An 18,061-nucleotide genomic window follows, 5' to 3' on the forward strand; every position below is an offset into this window, starting at 1 on the left:
AAATTCGAAAGGGTTTTTGAATCGAATTGTTATTGGTGATGAAAAGTAGGTCCATTACGATAATACAAAGCGAGGAAAACAATTGCGACTACCTGCTCATGCATCAGCATCACTAACAAGGTCGAATATCCATAGCTCCAAACTTGGTGTGCTATATTATTGAGCTGCTCAAATCTAATGAGACCATCAGTGGTGATCACAATCGATTAAACGCAGATACAAGCAGATACATAACAACTTTTACTTCAGCATGATAACACTCGACCACAGGTTGAAAACCCGCTGAAATCATATTTGGAAACATTAAACTAGGAAGTGCTACCCTACCCGTCGTATTCTCCAGACTTTGCGCCTTTCGATTACTACTTGTTCCGACATATAAGTTGTGACCTGTATGTGCATCACTTCACTTATGAAGGTACCAAAAATTGGTCAAGATGGGAAAAAGTGGCGGCTATCGATGGACAATAATTTGAATAAAATACATTTACCGATTTTTCACGATAAAGCTTCAAATTTAATTTAAAAAATCCTTTAAAACTAATTTTTAGGCCATATATGAACACCCTATTTAACTAATATTTACAGTAATATGATACAAATAAGACTTTATTCATATTTTTATTTAGAATTATACATTGTGTGAAAAATACGTGTGCATTTTCACGTAGTTCTGATTCCATTAATTATTTGTATTTAACCATGTTAATATTATGTGAGAAAAGAAGCTTATTAAAGTTAACATCGCTGAAAATACTGAACATCTATGTATGTTTATTCTTATGGCTATCTTAAGCAAATATAAAACTCTCAAAGATTTACGTAACGTTTGTTTCGCTGCAAGTCGTAGAAATTCCAAATATTGTGAATTATGTGCGAAACCACCGGAATGCGGTATTCTAAGAAACCGTAGGAGGCATACCGCATCAATATCCGCTGAAGTTTAACCAGATTTATCAAAACCCTGCCATTATAAATTCCCCCAGAGACAATATGGTTTCCACTCCATCTGTTTATATCGCTGAGGATTCCTGAATCCCTTCTTACAACGAAAATACGAGGAAAATACGGACCTGAAGGCGGGCCATCTCCGATTTATCTCGACGTCGTCCAATCCTTGTCATTTTCCTTATACAGAGTGTTTTATTCAATGGCTATCTAGCGCTTCATTCTCCTGGCTTGTAAGTCGACTGATTTATATGCTGCCGATTGCCAACAGGATGTCTGCCGCGGCGCTGGTTTGAATCCGTTGCTTAGTTCCTGCTGAAAAACCAACCAACCCACTTTCGGATGTCGACGTGCTGTTTTTCAGCTGCATCAGTTACAGTTTTGTAAATTAATTGGATGAATATTAATTTTAAACGAGCCTGTCGAATATATATTGGACCAACGAGATATATTAATGCTGTCTTATATTTCAGTCATTTATTTACTTATAATAATTTAGATCAAAATAATTATTTGCAATAACAAAACCTTTAAAATGGAAGCGGCCAGATCAGATCTAAGTCAGTTTAATTCTTTTTTGGTTAGGTATTTAAAACGTTCAATGTGTTTGAAGATCGTAGCGTCAAAAAATCAGCATTAAAATTTTATTTTGGAAATAAGTTTTCCGCGGCTCATCTTAGTGATAGGGATCTATCCAAAACAAATATTTCTGCTTTGTATTAATTTTGACGAAGACGTACCTTGGACAATATCTACTGATGAGAGCGAGGTCAAGCAAAACAATGATTTGGTACTTAAAAATCGACAAGTCACAATTAAGAACCTTAAATTTAAGGCATCAAAAGCTCGCTAGTCTTGAAGATTTGATCAGTCATATGAAGATTTTCATAGAGATGAATTCATACCGAAAAAAAACCACCCCATTGTAGAAAATCAAAGGGTTCTGAGAGTTTTCTTTAATTGGAATGACAAGAGTAATCAGCAATCACAAAAATATTGTACTTGTTGGGTAATTGTATGTATTTTGATCACCCATATCTTGTGATAAAAATGCGAAGTATCAATATAAACAATTCTCAATCAACTTAAATGTTGTTAAATTATATGGTTTTGACACTTCTAGGGATATAAAATAGAAAACTCTTAAAGAAATTTTAGACAGCTCAGCATTTGATTGAATTGAATGATGATAAACTGGCGTAAAAAATCATGGGTTTGTCCTATAGAATAGTAAGACATTGAAAGCGGTCTCCCACTTATAAAGTTGTGACTAAATTATGCGCTTCGAAACCGCTAGAGGGCTCGGGCAATTTAAAAATATATACCTAATAAAAACAATATAAACACTATTTAACATGTGAATAATTCATCCAAAAAAACATTTTCAAAAAACCTATATAATCTGATAACTGTGATGTTTAAACAAATATCAAATATTTTACTTATTAACAACATTTAATTATTATTACCAAATATACACTTAGTTCAGTGTCTTTTTGGCGTTGTACTGCCTGGTTCCAATTAATCTGAAGCTGAAGGCGCAGGTACATCTATTCAAAAGAATCAGGAGCGCAACACGTGTTATAATTTTCAGTCCTCAAATATGTCAGTTTACATCGGTTCAAAAAAATCCACATCTAAAAAAAATCAAACGAAAGTCTAAAACAAAAAGCAATAAATTTATAATTTTTTTGTTTTTATAATGCTTCCAACCCTCCTGGTGCCCACAAAATGGAAACAAGCTGTTCATAGCTATAAAATCTTGCTGTGCTTATAATGAGCTTAAGGTTTACTATATGTTATTACGAGTTGCTAAAACCGAATAATAAGAATAAATTGAACATAATGTTAAAGTATTTTTACAAAAATTACCAGTATTAGCCAATAGCAGACGAAAAACAATGTTCTTGCATGACCACATTCAGTCATGCCCTCCAAAAGTTGTGCAGGACTGTTACACATCAAACTGGGAAGTACCCAGTATAATCACCAGGCATAGCGTCCTTTGATTACTACTTGTTCAGATCGATTTAGCCTGGATGTACTTGCACACTGTTTCGAAATGCTGAAGAAGTGCAAAAATGAATTGGTGATGATGATGATGAGAAGTACCTAACAGGTCAATTGAAAAGTTCCCGGCCTGACACATAGATGGCATAAAATCCATATGTCTTTTAGTTAGCCCTAACTCTCAAAAGATGCGTGTATAAATTTGACAGCTGTCGAATCATTAGTTTGTGAATTATGGCATTTTGAGTGAAGCGACTTTTGTTATTGTGGAAAAAGTGGATAAAAAATCATTTCTCGTGTTGCTAAAATATTGCTTTTTGAAGGGAAAATACAGTTGAAGCAAAAACTTGGCTTGATGCCGAGTTTCCTGACACTGCCTTACGAAAATCAACCATCAAGGATTGGTATGCTAAGTTTAGACGTGATGAAATGTGCACCGAAGGCGGTGAATGCAGTGGACGCCCAAAAGAGGTTGTTACCGACGAAAACATTTAAAAAATCCACAAGATGATTTTGAATGACCGTAAATTGAAATTGAATGAAATAGCAGACACTCTAAAGATATCAACTGAACGTGTACATCATATCATTCACGAATATTTGGGTATGAGAAAGCTCTGTGCAAAGTGAGTGCTGCGCGAGCTCACTTTTGACAAAAACAACGAGTTGATGATTCGTAATAAACCCGAGTGTTTGCGTCGATATGTGACAGTGGATGAAACATGGCTCCACCATTTCACTCCGAAGTTCAATCGACAGTCCGAGTAGACTGCACATGATGAACCCGCTCCAAAGCGTGGGAAAACGCAACAATCGGTTGGAAAGGCTACGGCGTCTGTATTTTGTTATGCGCATGAAATAATTTTCATTGACTACCTTGAAAAAAGAAGGACCATCAACAGCGACTATTACATAGCGTTATTGGACTGTTTGAAGGAAAAAGAAAGTGATGCTTCACCAAGACAATGCATTGTGTCACAAGTCAGTGAAAACGATGGCATAAATCCATGAATTTGGCTTTGAATTGCTTCCTCATTCACCGTATTCTCCAGATCTGGCACCCAGCGACTATTTCCTGTTCTCAGATCTCAAAAGAATGATCGTCGAAACTGAGGCCTATTTTGAAGCAAATGATAAATCGTACCACAAAAATGGTATCGAAAAGTTGGAGGGTTGCTAAAATCAGTGTATCACCCTTGAAGGGAATTATGTTGACTAAAAAAAACTAATTTTGCCAAAAAAATCTGTTTTACTATGGTAGGTCGGGGACTTTTCAATTGACCTGATAGTATTACTCGAAAGTGATCTTCTGTTTAAAGTTACATGATCAGATAAGAGCGTACATTATAAAAACATATAAAAAAGCATACATATAAAAAGCAATAGAACTTTATCATATCTAAACTCTACTATCAACATCCCAGCATAAATACGCTCATTGCAACACAATGGCGTAAACTACAAGAACTTCGCATGCTCACTACCTGAAAATCGCCGGCCTCGGTCCAACCAATTAATCGAGAAGTATCAGGGTGTCTGGTTGATAAACCAGCGTTCACTTGAATGCACGCTATAACGGTGATTCGGCATTACGTTCATAAAATCATGGGTCTGATCCCGAGCCGGAGCCGGATTTTACAACCTGTATCAAGATGAGAGAGACAGGATCGTAGGGAGAGCGCGTTCTTTACGCGTGGCTCCACTTTGATACGATGTAAACAGAACCGGGTCTCTTTATATGGAGAATAATAAGATAGGCCAGCTGACTGGGCTGACAAATTTATTTTTAGCGGGCGTTTTGTCATGAAGAAAAATCATCATTTAATCTCGGGAAGGGGTCGAGGTTAATTAACGAATGGATGGAAGAACAACGGTAATGGATGTTATCTGCGTTGCCGGTTTTAATACGCCGCGGTCGTTTTATTCGTAATGTAACCGTGGAGGAACAATTCTCTTGTCTTGATTGAAATAGTACATAACCCACTTCTTGGATTAACTCTTTCAGCGGTAGCGCTAAGAGCGACGAGATAACGTTAATTGTCGTATTTCAAGTGGATTGTCGGCCGCGTTACTTAGTTAATGCCCCATTCTTTCAAGTAGCAAATATAAACAACGAAACAAAAATGTTTGTGTAAAGATTGTATTAAATTCAACAAAAAATGGCGAAGGTGCAAGTTATAAATTACAAGTAAATAACTAATTACAGATTGACACCTTAAAATTAAGTTTTTTTCTCTCTCTGACGGATGTCATCACTTCGCGAATATAAAACAGTATGTAAACAGCGTTGATATATGGGGAACGGGGACACACAAAAGGTATATATATGAAATAATAAATGAAGAAATAAAATAAAATTAATAGCACAATCCGGATTATAAATAGTATATATACAGTTTATGAATGGGCACAAATACAATTCATCAAATACAATAATAACAAAGTAGATACTCTATCTAGACAGCACACACTCGCACCCACATCGAAGTAGTAATAGTTATTTTGTCAGCGAAAATTATTTCAGCACAGGCTAGACTCTATGAAGACAATCGATTTCTCGTAGAAATCCGGGAAGTCTCTCTATCTTTTCTCCTGTTCCTAAAATTTTGCAGCCCGTACATTGCTCTAATCTTGACAAGATGATGGACAGTCGTGCAATACGTGATAGATTGAAGTAAGGGCAAGGCGACAAAACTCACAGTGAAGAGGCTAGGCCCGAAGTCATCAAGTGACCGTGCGACAAACGACAGTGACCCAATCTCAAACGATTCAGAGCTACGACATGATGACGAAGGGAAGCAACCTGAAGAGAGGAGAAAACAATCTGTTTTGATTTCAAAGAGATTGTTATGGTTGGGCTCCTGGGCCCAACGAAGCTATACCTCGTTCTTGGTGAAACACGAAAATGAATGTGATAAGGTCAGCATGGATACCAACATTTGTTATATGAAGGAGAGAAGAGCCTGCTGATTTAGCCACACTACCTGCGCTCATTCCCGGTATGCCAACGTGCGAATGCACACTGAAATTATTCAGATAGAGGATACTGATGATCGACAGTGAGTCGATGACCAGGGGATGATTGAATTTCTTTTCCAGGAAACATTCGAGGGAATTTCGGTAATCGCTAAGGATTAGCCATTCTTTGAAAGAGTCAATTGTAATGTCGCAAAGAGTTTAGTGGTCAATATTGAACCATGTTCAAAGAGCTTGAAACGGAATTCCCATCAGAAATGAACTGGCAAGCCCACTCCGAGATTTAGAGCGATCGGTATATATGTGCTTGCAGTCTGAGTAAGAGTAGAGAAGTTTCCTGAACTTGGACTGAATAAAATAAAGACAATGTCCTCTCTTATAAAATTTATACAAGGATGTGTATATTTATAATAAGTATTTTTGTAGGTTTATACCTCTGCTCTTCATATACTATTAACTAATTTTGAAGCTCTACGACAAACGGAAGATTTAATATTCAATATTGAGTAGTTTATGTCCAATAAACTAATAACGGGAATCATTGAAAAATATTAGATACCACTGAACGACATTTTTATAATATTTTGTTTTAAAAATTTGTATTATAACACTTTATATTACTTTTGTTATTCATTTATATTACATAGTTTTTGTCTAAATCCCCTTTCCACTTAATTAAAAATTCTTAAAAAACAGTTATAGTTTTTCACATCAACTTTCAACAAATTCTCTATTAAACAAACCAAATTTAGTCCAGTTAAACATTTAAAACATCCTTAAAAGGTAATTAGAAGTATAATTTTTTAAATTTATATCAAACATAGAAAAAATTATTAAATGTCCTCAACTAAAATAATGGTGAATGTATCTTTAATAACAAGTGACCCGCTTCACTTAGTGTGACCTAATGTATTAATTACAGAATACTGTTGTATAAACAATATAAACTTCGGATATACAATAATTATATTTGTTAAATATCATTGTTTACACAAATGTTATAATATGTAAAAATTAAATTGATTTAATATGTCTACCTCAAAACCTCTACCAGTTATCTTTCTAATGTTTTGGCGTTACAAACTCTGTATCTGCATGTAATTAGGTTGTTCGGGCCTACACATAACCCACTTGGTTCTACGGGTTGTATTCGCCATGTAGATGTTGAACATTGCTTGTTTTATCATCCTGTCACAATTTAGATACAGTCTTTGTTTTTTATTTCTGCACACACGATGTTATTTTATCAGAAAAAGTTCACCCACCCTCTACATTTTATACAAACGGTTTATGCAACAATGTTTTCTAACTGGTATTCAAGAACTGTATGTTACTACAAAATACTAGACAAATGATATTAGTTATACTATTGTATCCAGATAAATATATTTTTAAAATACGACATTTTAAAATATTGATTTTATGAAATACAATATGTTAAATATACTAAAAAATAAATAAAGATAAATTACACATACGAATTTTTTAAGTAGTATAAATATAAATACTTTATAATCCATACATCATATTTGTTATACGCAACATGTTTTTACATATATTCATACAATTTTCACCATATATACATGAACCTTACATCATTTTCACCATATACAATGAATGTTTCATATCATGATTTTATATTATAACTTACTTACATACTTTAGCGTATTTAAATTGTTTTGTTTATAATATGTGTTGCTGCTTAATTTTTTTAGTCGTCATACAATTTGCTCTGTGTGCTTTTTACTGTGCAGATTACCATCTTTTGACCTGTTCTGCAGATCGGCCGTGACCGCTACAGCATGGCACCCCTACGGAACCTTCTTGGCCAGCGTGGATAAGTCTAAAAGAACTGTTATATGGGTAGGGGACATCTAAAATCTACGCCCAACCGATCCCCAGTACAGAGGCTGTAAATAATTTTTCTAGTGACGGATGTAATTTAAGTAAAAGAGAACAAATTTTAGTTATGGTGTTTCTTTTGAGTATATTACCGTTCAATGATGTTGCTATGAATATTATATATAATCTGCTACAACAGAACTTCACTGATAATAATAAACTGTTTAAAACATTTCATCCAAATATTGTTTATTTAATTAAATCAAACTCATGTGAAACACCACGTGAAAAGATACAAATATGTAAATAATTAAAATATAACAAGGTTAACTTATTATTTGAAACTAACAAATGTTCGTGTTATTTTACGGTATATATAAATACTTCAAAAATGTATAATTGTTTTAAACACAATGTACAGAATCGCTGCGCATATTTAATTTGTTTTTCTATTTATCCGCCGATAATATATTTCCGGATATTTTGTGATATAATTTTTGATATTCATTAGGTATGCCGAAACCTGTTCAATAACGTCGTATCTATTCACATTTATTTAGAAAATTATTAGAGTTATCAGTTTGGGTATAGTAACAAATGAATCGAAGATTTTTAAATATACATACATAATATATTTTTGTTGAATCAAAATTTTGATAATACTCTATAAATACAGTTTTTTATGTAATATTACTGTTGTTTCATTTGCCATTTACCTATTTACCCTTGTATTATTTATTACATACATATTGCAGTAGGTATATTAAAAAATATTTTTGTAAGGTTACTCTATGACAATGGGATAAATATGATTGATATTTTGAAAAAAAAAAACAAAACTTTCTCTTTTTATATAGAACTTCAAATATGTACAATCAAAAATGAATTAACTCAAAGAAAAATACAATACAGATGAGTTAATGTATTATTTTAAACATTAGAATACAAAACATATATAAAAAAGTTTCTATTATATTGAATTAATATATTTCAATAGGATTTGGGTTACAGGAATGTCTTCATATGTCAATGGATTGCAACTCACTTGTTTTATTGTTGGAAAAAGTGGCAGACCGACCAATTTGTCTCAAATAGCTAGTTTCCTGGTAGAGTCGCTGAACTGAATTATTCATTAACTAACAATTTATGTTTTTATATTTTAATCGTCTTTAAAAACCCTCTTAAATACTGTTCTAGTAGGTTTTATCCAAGTTTTAATAAAAAAAGAACAAATTTCTTTTTGTTGTATTTTTCAGGTGAGCACGTCGGTGTTCCTGGACATACGCCATCGTCTTCAATTATTGCCATTCTTGAAGCTCTACTGAAAGCCTTCTTTTTAACATTTCATTTGAAATTTCAACCTCGATCCACCTATCTCACTGTTAAATAAGAGTTATCTACATCAATTAAGGTTTACATATATAAAAATGTTAATATTACAGGTTTATGTAACAATGTAAATTTAAAAATGAATTATGTTTACCATTCATTATTAACGATAAGCATATTTGTAAATGATGAACTATTAACTATTGTAACAAGATTAACCTATGTCAAATATTTTGCATTTCGCCTTTACAATGAGAACAACAAGGATGAAGTGAAGCACTTTGAGCATAATTTGGAGCCAAAGTCATTGTATGAGCAGCATCAACCAAGGCACTACACAAATTATCCTGTGATGACAATGAAATAGTACTTTTTAGGACCTACAAATATATAATATATACATAATATTGAATGATTATAATATCGAAAAAAATATACTTTCAAAGCCACTTCTCCTACTGGACTGAGGGCATTATATTTTACAGGCTCTGATGTTGGCAATGCACCATAAGATGAAGCCAGTTGAGAAGATAAATTATTATTTACTACACTAAGCTCAAGAACATCACCTTTTTTCAAAAGTATGTTAGTTTCATTTTGTTTTTCAGAAATGTTGTTTAAATTGTTAAAAGTCTTTAACATGAACTTTTGTATGTGCTGATGTTCATTTAACATTTGCTTTAAAACCTCCTGAAAGCAATTTGCTCTATTGGTCAATGCTGATTTCCATCTTGCCAATTCTTCAACCATTAAGCTATATATCCATCATAAAAGTAGATATTTTTTAATAATATACAAGTATAAATGTAATTTCACTATTTTATTTCACTTTTAACTCACCTTGAGGCTAAGAATTTACTTTTCCATACTTCACATTGTCCACTTAACCATTCAGTTTGTTCTTGATGTGAAGTTAAGTGATTAGCTGAATTTAATAAAGCACGTGCAAGTGAAAGCTTATCCTCTGTTAAATGTTGAACTCTAGATTCTAAATCTTCACCCACAGCTGCTACTAAAAGTGTTTTTAACTCACTATTTACTTGGGCCTGAAACTTCAATTGATTCTCTAAATGAGCTTTAGTTTCTTTCAAATTCTTTATATCATTCTCATATGCTTTTTTCTCCTTTTCCCATTGTAAACGTGGAATGACCTCATTTTCAGAGAAATTAGCTAATTTTAACTTACTCATTTCCTTTAATCTCATTTCAGACATTTGTTCTACCAGTTCATGTATCTCTATATTGTTCTTTGAATAATTGACTTTGTTAATTAAATCAGAATGTCTTCTTGGTTTTGGGCAAATGGGTCTAACAGCAGCTTTGTATGGTTCATATGGAACAAATTTGGGTTCTTTCGGTTTAGTCAATATTATATTTGATTTTTTCTTATCTCGAGGAATATATTTTGGCACTAAATTGAACACTTTTGAATTAGGCTTTACTGGTTTCATTGATTTTAACATATCAGGAGAAACTCTGCTTAATAATGCTTTACTTATATTAATTTCGCTGCTGTATGGGACAATATTCTCCATGCCATCTCCTGATGTTCTTACAAAGGGAACCGATTTTGAACTCATATTTTTAATATTTTAATAAATCTAACAGCAGAACTTACATCAGTTCTTGATATTCAAAATATTTTCCTGTCAGATGTTCTAAATATATGTAATTTAATCTGTATATCTAGATATTTCTGTACTTTAGTATTCGATTAATTGTATAGTTGATTTTTAGTCCGAAATAAAATACCCATTATAGAAAATTATATTAAAATATATTTAAATTGCTTATTTTAAAATTGTATTGTTTAAAATGTCATCAAAAATATTGAAGGGAAAATTTGAACTCAAACTTGACTGTTTTAGGATATGATTTTATGTGAACTGTCTTTTAACCTTAAATTAATCTGTCGACCGATTAACCTCCAATTTTAATAATAAAATTTTTAAAAAATGAACGTATTAATAAAGAACGTAAATGGCATGTACATATTAGCCCTGTATATAAAAATAATCCATTATTTTATAGATTTATAATCCTTTCAAAACACAATGCCAAATTGTAAGAAATCTACATGTAAGTCCTATATATTTAAAAACTCAAGCAGGTAGATATAGGATTACTCCAAAGAAAGACTTCCCTTTAACATATGAAATGGCCAATCCCCCACACATGATCGCTTCCAGAAAGGCGTGGAATTCTTGGAATACATGTATATTCAATATATTATTTTGAATAATTTTATCTGGGTTACAGTATTAATTTTTAGCTAATGTTCAAGGAGGATTACGATCATCAGAAACTGCTGTTGAAGATCATTTTATAAGAAAATTTATGATAGGAACATGGCATGGACTTTTTGTGTCAGAAATTATAATAAAAAGACAACATAATATTATTAGGATAGCTGGATTAATTAGTAGAACTGCTTCATCAAGAAAAATGTATTTTCTTATAGGTTACACAGAAGAGCTTCTAAGTATTTGGTTGCAATGTCCAGTAAAATTAGAACTGCAAACTGTTGCTGATAAAAAAGATGTAATATTTAAATATATCTAAACTATGCTGTAATAATTTCTAATTAATAAATTCCCAATGAGGATGAAAAATTATCTTTTTGGTACCAAAATCTTGACTGATATTTAGCGGTTTTATATTTATAAATAATGTCTTAGTTTTCTCCTTATTAATTTCTTTTTGATTCTGCACTTTTGATATATAATAAAGGATTTCAATGAAACTAATTACACTGCAACCAAGAAATAGGCTATAAATTCCACCAAATGATGCTGAAATAAATGTAGTAAATACTTATTAAAAAAAGTAATTTTATCAAATTTACTCACAGACAAGGTAAATACTGGTAGTGATAGTATCTCTAAGCCAAATTGTTTGTTTATTCTCAGAGAAAAATATATTCAGATATAATAAGTTCTGAGTTTTATTTACAAACCTATAATAAATTGTTGTTGATACTGATAAATTGTTAGTATTTTGACACTACTTACTGTGGCATATAATCTGGTACAATTTTTGTGGAGGACAACATAATTTTGTAAGAATCCTCTTCACATTGAATTGGGCAGTCACATGAACTAAACTGATCTGTAATATGAGGTATTGTTATATACAGAAAAGGACGGACAGAAACGGGAAACGGATTTATATATAAATCCATAATTATGGTTTCATACATCATATTTATTTATATATTTATGGTTTATATATAAACCATAAATCACTATTTAACTATAAATGTAATTGTTACAGTTTACCTTTCATTGAATGGGACATACATTCTATTTGAGCAATGTTGCAGGAAGGCTTGTCTGTAATATATGATTGACATTAGTAAATATATTAATGTTTTGATAGTTGATTATAATTTATTATAAATATTACCAGTAACAAAATCAAAATAATGTGGAATACAATGACATTTTTGATATATTTCTCTTGCTTTACATGATATAAAACATCGCCAATCACTATACATTTCAAAATGTTCAAGTTTATATTCATCTTCATCTGCTGTTATACATTGACGCTGACTAAAAGGTAGATTTTTTACATATCTACTGCATATTTTTCTCTGAGCGTCTATATGGAAATAATTTAAACTTTCTAAGGATATTACCTTCCTATTTTTTAACATGTATGGAAGGTCATTAATATTATGGACAATTACCTAAAATATCCATGATTTATAGCTATTTTAATGACACAATACCTTATCAATTAGATACTCCAACACCAGCGATTAATTTGTTATTATGTTCTGGATTTATCCATAACTGTAAACCACTAAATAAACCAGAATGGAGGGTGTATATAGGTGTTTTCTTCGATCCCTGTTTAATATAATTAAAACTGCAACAACGACCGGAGTCACTATAACTTTCTTCAAATAAAAGATTGCAGTCTACAAGCTTTTTATTCCATAGACACCTAAAAGGACTATGAACGTTAGTGCCAAATAAATGTTAACAGGTTAAATAATACTTCAGTACCTTACGAACAAGTCCTCACAATTTTGTGATATTCTGTTTAAAATACGTCGTATTTCGGCATAGTCATTTTCTTTTAAAACACGTTGAGCGACATCCACTTCGCTGACATTATATTTAACAGTTTTATCATAATTTAAGAAAACAACATACAGAACGTTTTTTGTCAAAAGAAGATCATGCTCTGAACCATCTCTAAAAATACATATTTACTATTTATGAAGTTTTATATTTGTTTATAATATTATTACAGTCTTGATACAAACAAATCTATATTTTCTTGTATAATGGGATTTTTGTCACAAATAGTAACAGCTGGAAATGGTATCGTGTTAGGTGCCGCAGAAGCTGTTTTGATTATGGTTCGAGTAGGATTACTCGTATATCTTGCCCAGAATAATATGGTAATATAGACGGAGCATCCTACACAGCTTAGAAAAACAACAATCCAAAATACCCTGAAATGTTAACGGAGCAAAATAATTTTGAATGACTGAATTGACATTTTTTATTAAATTTGTATAAAGAAGTTTTGAGTTGCAAACGTAAAACTCAAAATTCTATACGACCTTGAGCGCCAATCCTGAAATATAATTGAACAAATTCGCATGCTGCAAAATCTGCTGAGAAATCAGAATATGAGTTAAATTATTCCCTCGTAATTAGAGAATTAATAAAAGAAAGACGAAAATCTAGCAGAGTATTGCAAATACCAGAAATGCTGTAGACAAAAACTATTTAATAGGATTAGCAATCAGACATATCGAAAGTTTAAGGAATATAAAGAGAATTGCTTCGTAAAATATGTGAGTAAATTAAGCCCGACAGCATACAAGGACTACCCGCTATGAAACTCGCTGAATTATTCGTAGAACATTTCCACCGAATGATATAGAATTTAGAATAGTTATAAATTGTTTATCAACCCGATCTAGCTGCAAATCTGGAATGGATGATGAACTTCACCTGGGTTATTGAAAGCGCTCTTACGAAAAGCAATAATCATGTTAACATATATATTCAATGCTTCTTTGAGAGTGAAACATGTTGCAGGATGTCTTGAGGTTGCTCAACTAATTATGCTTAAAAAACCTGAAAAACCGGCAGAACAATTTGGATCGTCAGGCCTATTTCGCTGGTACCTGCGATATCAAAATTATTTGTAACTGTTGTATTAAACCATTTATGCAGATACCAGATTTCCAGTTTGTATTTCGAAATCGCCACACGTCTGTCGACCAAGAGTTTCAGTGGTTGTTGAAACGGAATTTGGAGAAAAGATATACAGTCCTGCAATGTTATTGGATGTCTCACAAGCTTTTGACCGGGTATGGCACTTTATGATATGGGTATGGCAAATTGCTAACGCAGAATTACTCTCGATTGATGGAATTATATCTTTTTGAAAGAAAATTTAGTCTCGCATGAAGGGGCATTTTCGACAATTAAACCTCTTTCGGCTAGAATTTAAAATGGATTAGATACCGGAAAATATAGCCTAATATCTTCAAATCTGTCCATGTTAATTTTGCGTTGGGGCGAGATGACAAAAACCTAATTATCGCTTGGTGGATGCCCGATTCCTCAAGCAAAACCCCTCGCAGATAAACACCTGGAAATTCATCTCGATGGTAGGTTGAATTGGAAACACCAAAACATCATGTTACACAAAAACCAGAGACTCAAAACAGATTAGATTCAAAGTCAAGCAACTGTACTGGTTATTCGGAACATACTCTCAACTTGATCTAAAATTAAAAGGATTGGTTTATCAGTAAATCATAAAACCAATTTGAATCTATGGAGTGCAAATATGGGGTTGCTCTAAAACATTAAACCAACTAGGTATCCAACACACCCAAAGGAAATTTCTACGATTAATTATCAATGTTTATCGCAACGTAATCAACGAAGAACTGCACGATGAACTCGAAACCAAATGGATATACAAAGTTATCCAAGATTTCGCCTTAAAATATGGAATAAGGTTGCTAAATCACAGCAACGTGGAAGCAATACAAATACTGGACAAAACGCAGGAAATCAGAAGATTGAAGCAAATCAAATCACACAAACTTGTTTAGTGTATTTATAAAAATATATACATACTGATGTATTAATCCTCTAATAGCCTTGGTTATGTATTAATGTTACATACATTAATCAACAGAATAATAGTAATAATTTAATAATTAATTAATTAGTAATAAAATAATGTGTACAAATGTATGTTTAGCTTCAATATAATAAGAGACAAATAGAAAAAGATTTATAATGAACAAGCAATACATATACCTTATATATATATTCCGAAAAAGAACACAATATTTAATACCGTCAATACTAGTATTTTCAGAAAAATCTTTTAACAACGGTTTTAAACGAACCATTTTATATGTTACTGTTGCGTTCTTTGTTGATTAAATGACTCTGGAAAATTTCAAGAGTTCTATATGGCATGTCTCGATAAATATCTCACATTAATATATAAATAAACTATATTTTGACATTTATTGTTTGACATGTTGGATATAATGTAGCTATAGTCTTTTAATAAAATATTCAGTAAAATAGATATTATTTTTAATGGCTGGAAGTTTAGTCTAAATAATTAAAAAGGGAAATAGTTGTATATCGTTGGAAACAATAGAACGTAGATATAAGACAGTACAATAGTCAATATTTTGACGTATAGATATGACATTCTTTTCTTATAATAAAAAGGCACTTTCTTGTGAATTTATTGTAAAATAATTTGAGTAAATTAATTCAAATCGGTAATTGGTTCTGTAACGGTGAATTGAGGTTATACATAAAATTAAATGTTAACATCGTTCTGACGCCGTCCGTAAAGTCTTGCTATTGTAAACGTGATTGCTTTACGTATACACGTGATAAATAAACGACACCAATAACAATAAAATATTATAACGTAATATAGGAAATAATAAAGCTAATATTAATGTCGGAACATTTCATTTAGTACAATTTGAAATATCATTACTATTTAATACCCTTAGATTAATGCGAATTAATGATATAAAAATGTGTAGTAACATTTACCAAATGATATGCAATTTTTTTAATGGTGCATGATATTTTGTATGTTTTCAATATTTTAAATTTTTTTATTTCTATCACGAAGTGATGATTTTGATGATAATAAATTTCAGTTATATTTAATCTATTCACTATTCATTATTACTTATCTGACTGATAGATAATTATGAAATCTCCAAAACTACTCTATTCTAGCAGTAAACTCCTACCACGAATAGATTTGGAGCAAATTCTGTTCCAAATTTCATTTCTATATTTTTTTAATATATAAATTTCAACTGGCGTATATTAGTCAGACTGGCATTGTCATGGTAACTGCTACAATAATCGACATTGCTATGGTAACATTAAACACTGTCAATTTAACCTAGAAGTGTCAGATTTATTTAGAAAGTGATTTTCAACTCCAAATTCCGTTCTGTTACATCTCGAAGGAAAGTAACATGGCGCAGATATTTAGAGAAACAATAATTATTTTGTGAGACGAGTGTTCTATGGCTAAGAACGATTTTGAGGCTGTTTTTAAGACACTTTAGGGCATTCGAGGGACTAATCAACTTATGGGTGAATAAGATGTTCTTTTACTTGGTGATCTAGACAAAATCTGCTTGTCGTACCGGACAGATACACCATGTGATCTCAGCAGGAATTCGTTGAGAACGTCATTACGCTACATTTCATTGGTTAGTTTAAATTACCATTACAGGTACCTGTAAAGAAAATATTTTATTAGAAAGCATTTCATTGGTTGAGGATTTCATATCAGAAAACATACCAGAAAGTAATACCTTAAAAATTGTAATAATAAATTAAAATGTATGATAAATATCAAAATTATTGCTGTGCTCTTCTTACGGTAAAATCGAGGATTAAAGAGGCAACTTAAGGATCTATTAAGCATATAATAAAACAATAATGAGATAATCTCTTTTCTGTAAAAACAAGATCATGTCCTTGGTCTACAAATTGTATTATTTGATTTTATATTAATGTATTTTTTTAACAACCTTGTTGAAAATGTCTCGGTTAAGGAGCCTTAAGCCTAAATATTAATTATATGTATATTAACCAATATACATTTGTTTCAAGTAAATAAACTCGTTCAAAATAATTAACTTTTTAATAAATGGCACTTACCAAACAATTTACCAATTTACAAACAACAGACCATACAAGCACCAATAATATTAAATAATACTATCATTCCATATAGCAACAACGCTAAATATCTCGGAATGAATCTTGATGCAAAACTTCGCTGGAAGGAACATATAAAGAAGAAAAAAGAACTGGTATTGAAATATAGGAAAATGTACTGGTTAACTGGAAGAAAATTGCAATTATCAGTACATAATAAATTGCTTTTATATGAGCAAATACTGAAACCTATATGGACATACGGAGTTCTATTATTTGGATGTTCCGCAAAGATTTATGCAATACAAACATAAAACACACATTTTTCAGAAGAAATTCCTGAGGGGTATTGTGGGCGCACCCAAATACTATAGGACTGATTACCTACATCGAGACTTTCAGATACCCACAGTCAGTCAAGAAATCAAGAGAATTGCAAGAGGGCATAAGGAAAGACTCCATTCTCATGAGAATATTGAAGGATTGTAGCTTTTGGATACCACCAAAACAGGTCACAGACTCAAAAGAATCAAATCATTTGATCTTGTGTAGTGTTGTGTAGTGAGGTGCATATAATAAAAAATACAGCAATGACATGTATAAACATTATTTCACCAGAGACTGAGATAGGGCCGATTTGTACTCCTAGTTGTATACCTAGATTTAAGTTATTATAAAGACAAATTGTAGGTTAGACGGAAACGACTAGTAACAATGTAATAATTATATAATAAAAAAATGTAATATAA

At 31.7% G+C, this 18,061-nt stretch overlaps 3 protein-coding genes across 7 annotated transcripts in view; 2 read left to right on the forward strand and 1 right to left on the reverse strand.

The window, feature by feature from the left end:
• Positions 1 to 8,466, forward strand: part of Atg16 (Autophagy-related 16) — a 538,761-nt gene extending 530,295 nt beyond the window's left edge. For 2 of the 4 annotated variants that reach the window (XM_076402804.1, XM_076402806.1), the window contains one exon: positions 7,689 to 8,466. In XM_076402804.1, the coding sequence (XP_076258919.1) occupies positions 7,689 to 7,812 (124 nt within the window). In that variant the 3' untranslated portion in view covers positions 7,813 to 8,466. The remainder of the gene's footprint in view (positions 1 to 7,688) is intronic. The other 2 variants (XM_076402805.1, XM_076402807.1) reach the window with 1 other exon arrangement.
• Positions 8,386 to 10,780, reverse strand: LOC143195548 (golgin-45). The gene is made up of 3 exons (XM_076402808.1): positions 9,946 to 10,780; positions 9,544 to 9,859; positions 8,386 to 9,485 (listed from the first exon to the last, which is right to left on the reverse strand). Exons 1-3 carry the CDS (start codon positions 10,683 to 10,685, stop codon positions 9,330 to 9,332), a joined length of 1,212 nt encoding a protein of 403 aa, XP_076258923.1. The 5' UTR covers positions 10,686 to 10,780; the 3' UTR covers positions 8,386 to 9,329.
• Positions 10,781 to 10,922: 142 nt separating this feature from the next.
• On the forward strand, positions 10,923 to 12,039 carry mRpS24 (mitochondrial ribosomal protein S24). Of its 2 annotated transcripts, none has more exons than XM_076402812.1 (3): positions 10,923 to 11,081; positions 11,137 to 11,320; positions 11,365 to 11,490. In XM_076402812.1, exons 1-3 carry the CDS (start codon positions 11,061 to 11,063, stop codon positions 11,379 to 11,381), a joined length of 222 nt encoding a protein of 73 aa, XP_076258927.1. In that variant the 5' UTR covers positions 10,923 to 11,060; the 3' UTR covers positions 11,382 to 11,490. The 2 variants fall into 2 exon arrangements, with proteins under 2 accessions (XP_076258927.1, XP_076258926.1); XM_076402811.1 differs by having other exon boundaries at positions 10,924 to 11,081; positions 11,378 to 12,039.
• The last annotated feature ends 6,022 nt before the right edge of the window (positions 12,040 to 18,061 follow it).

This window comes from Rhynchophorus ferrugineus, unplaced genomic scaffold (genome assembly GCF_030347505.1).
Source record: "Rhynchophorus ferrugineus isolate W39M unplaced genomic scaffold, kcgeb_rfMv2 rfM4, whole genome shotgun sequence".
NCBI classification, from domain to species: Eukaryota; Metazoa; Arthropoda; class Insecta; order Coleoptera; family Curculionidae; genus Rhynchophorus; species Rhynchophorus ferrugineus.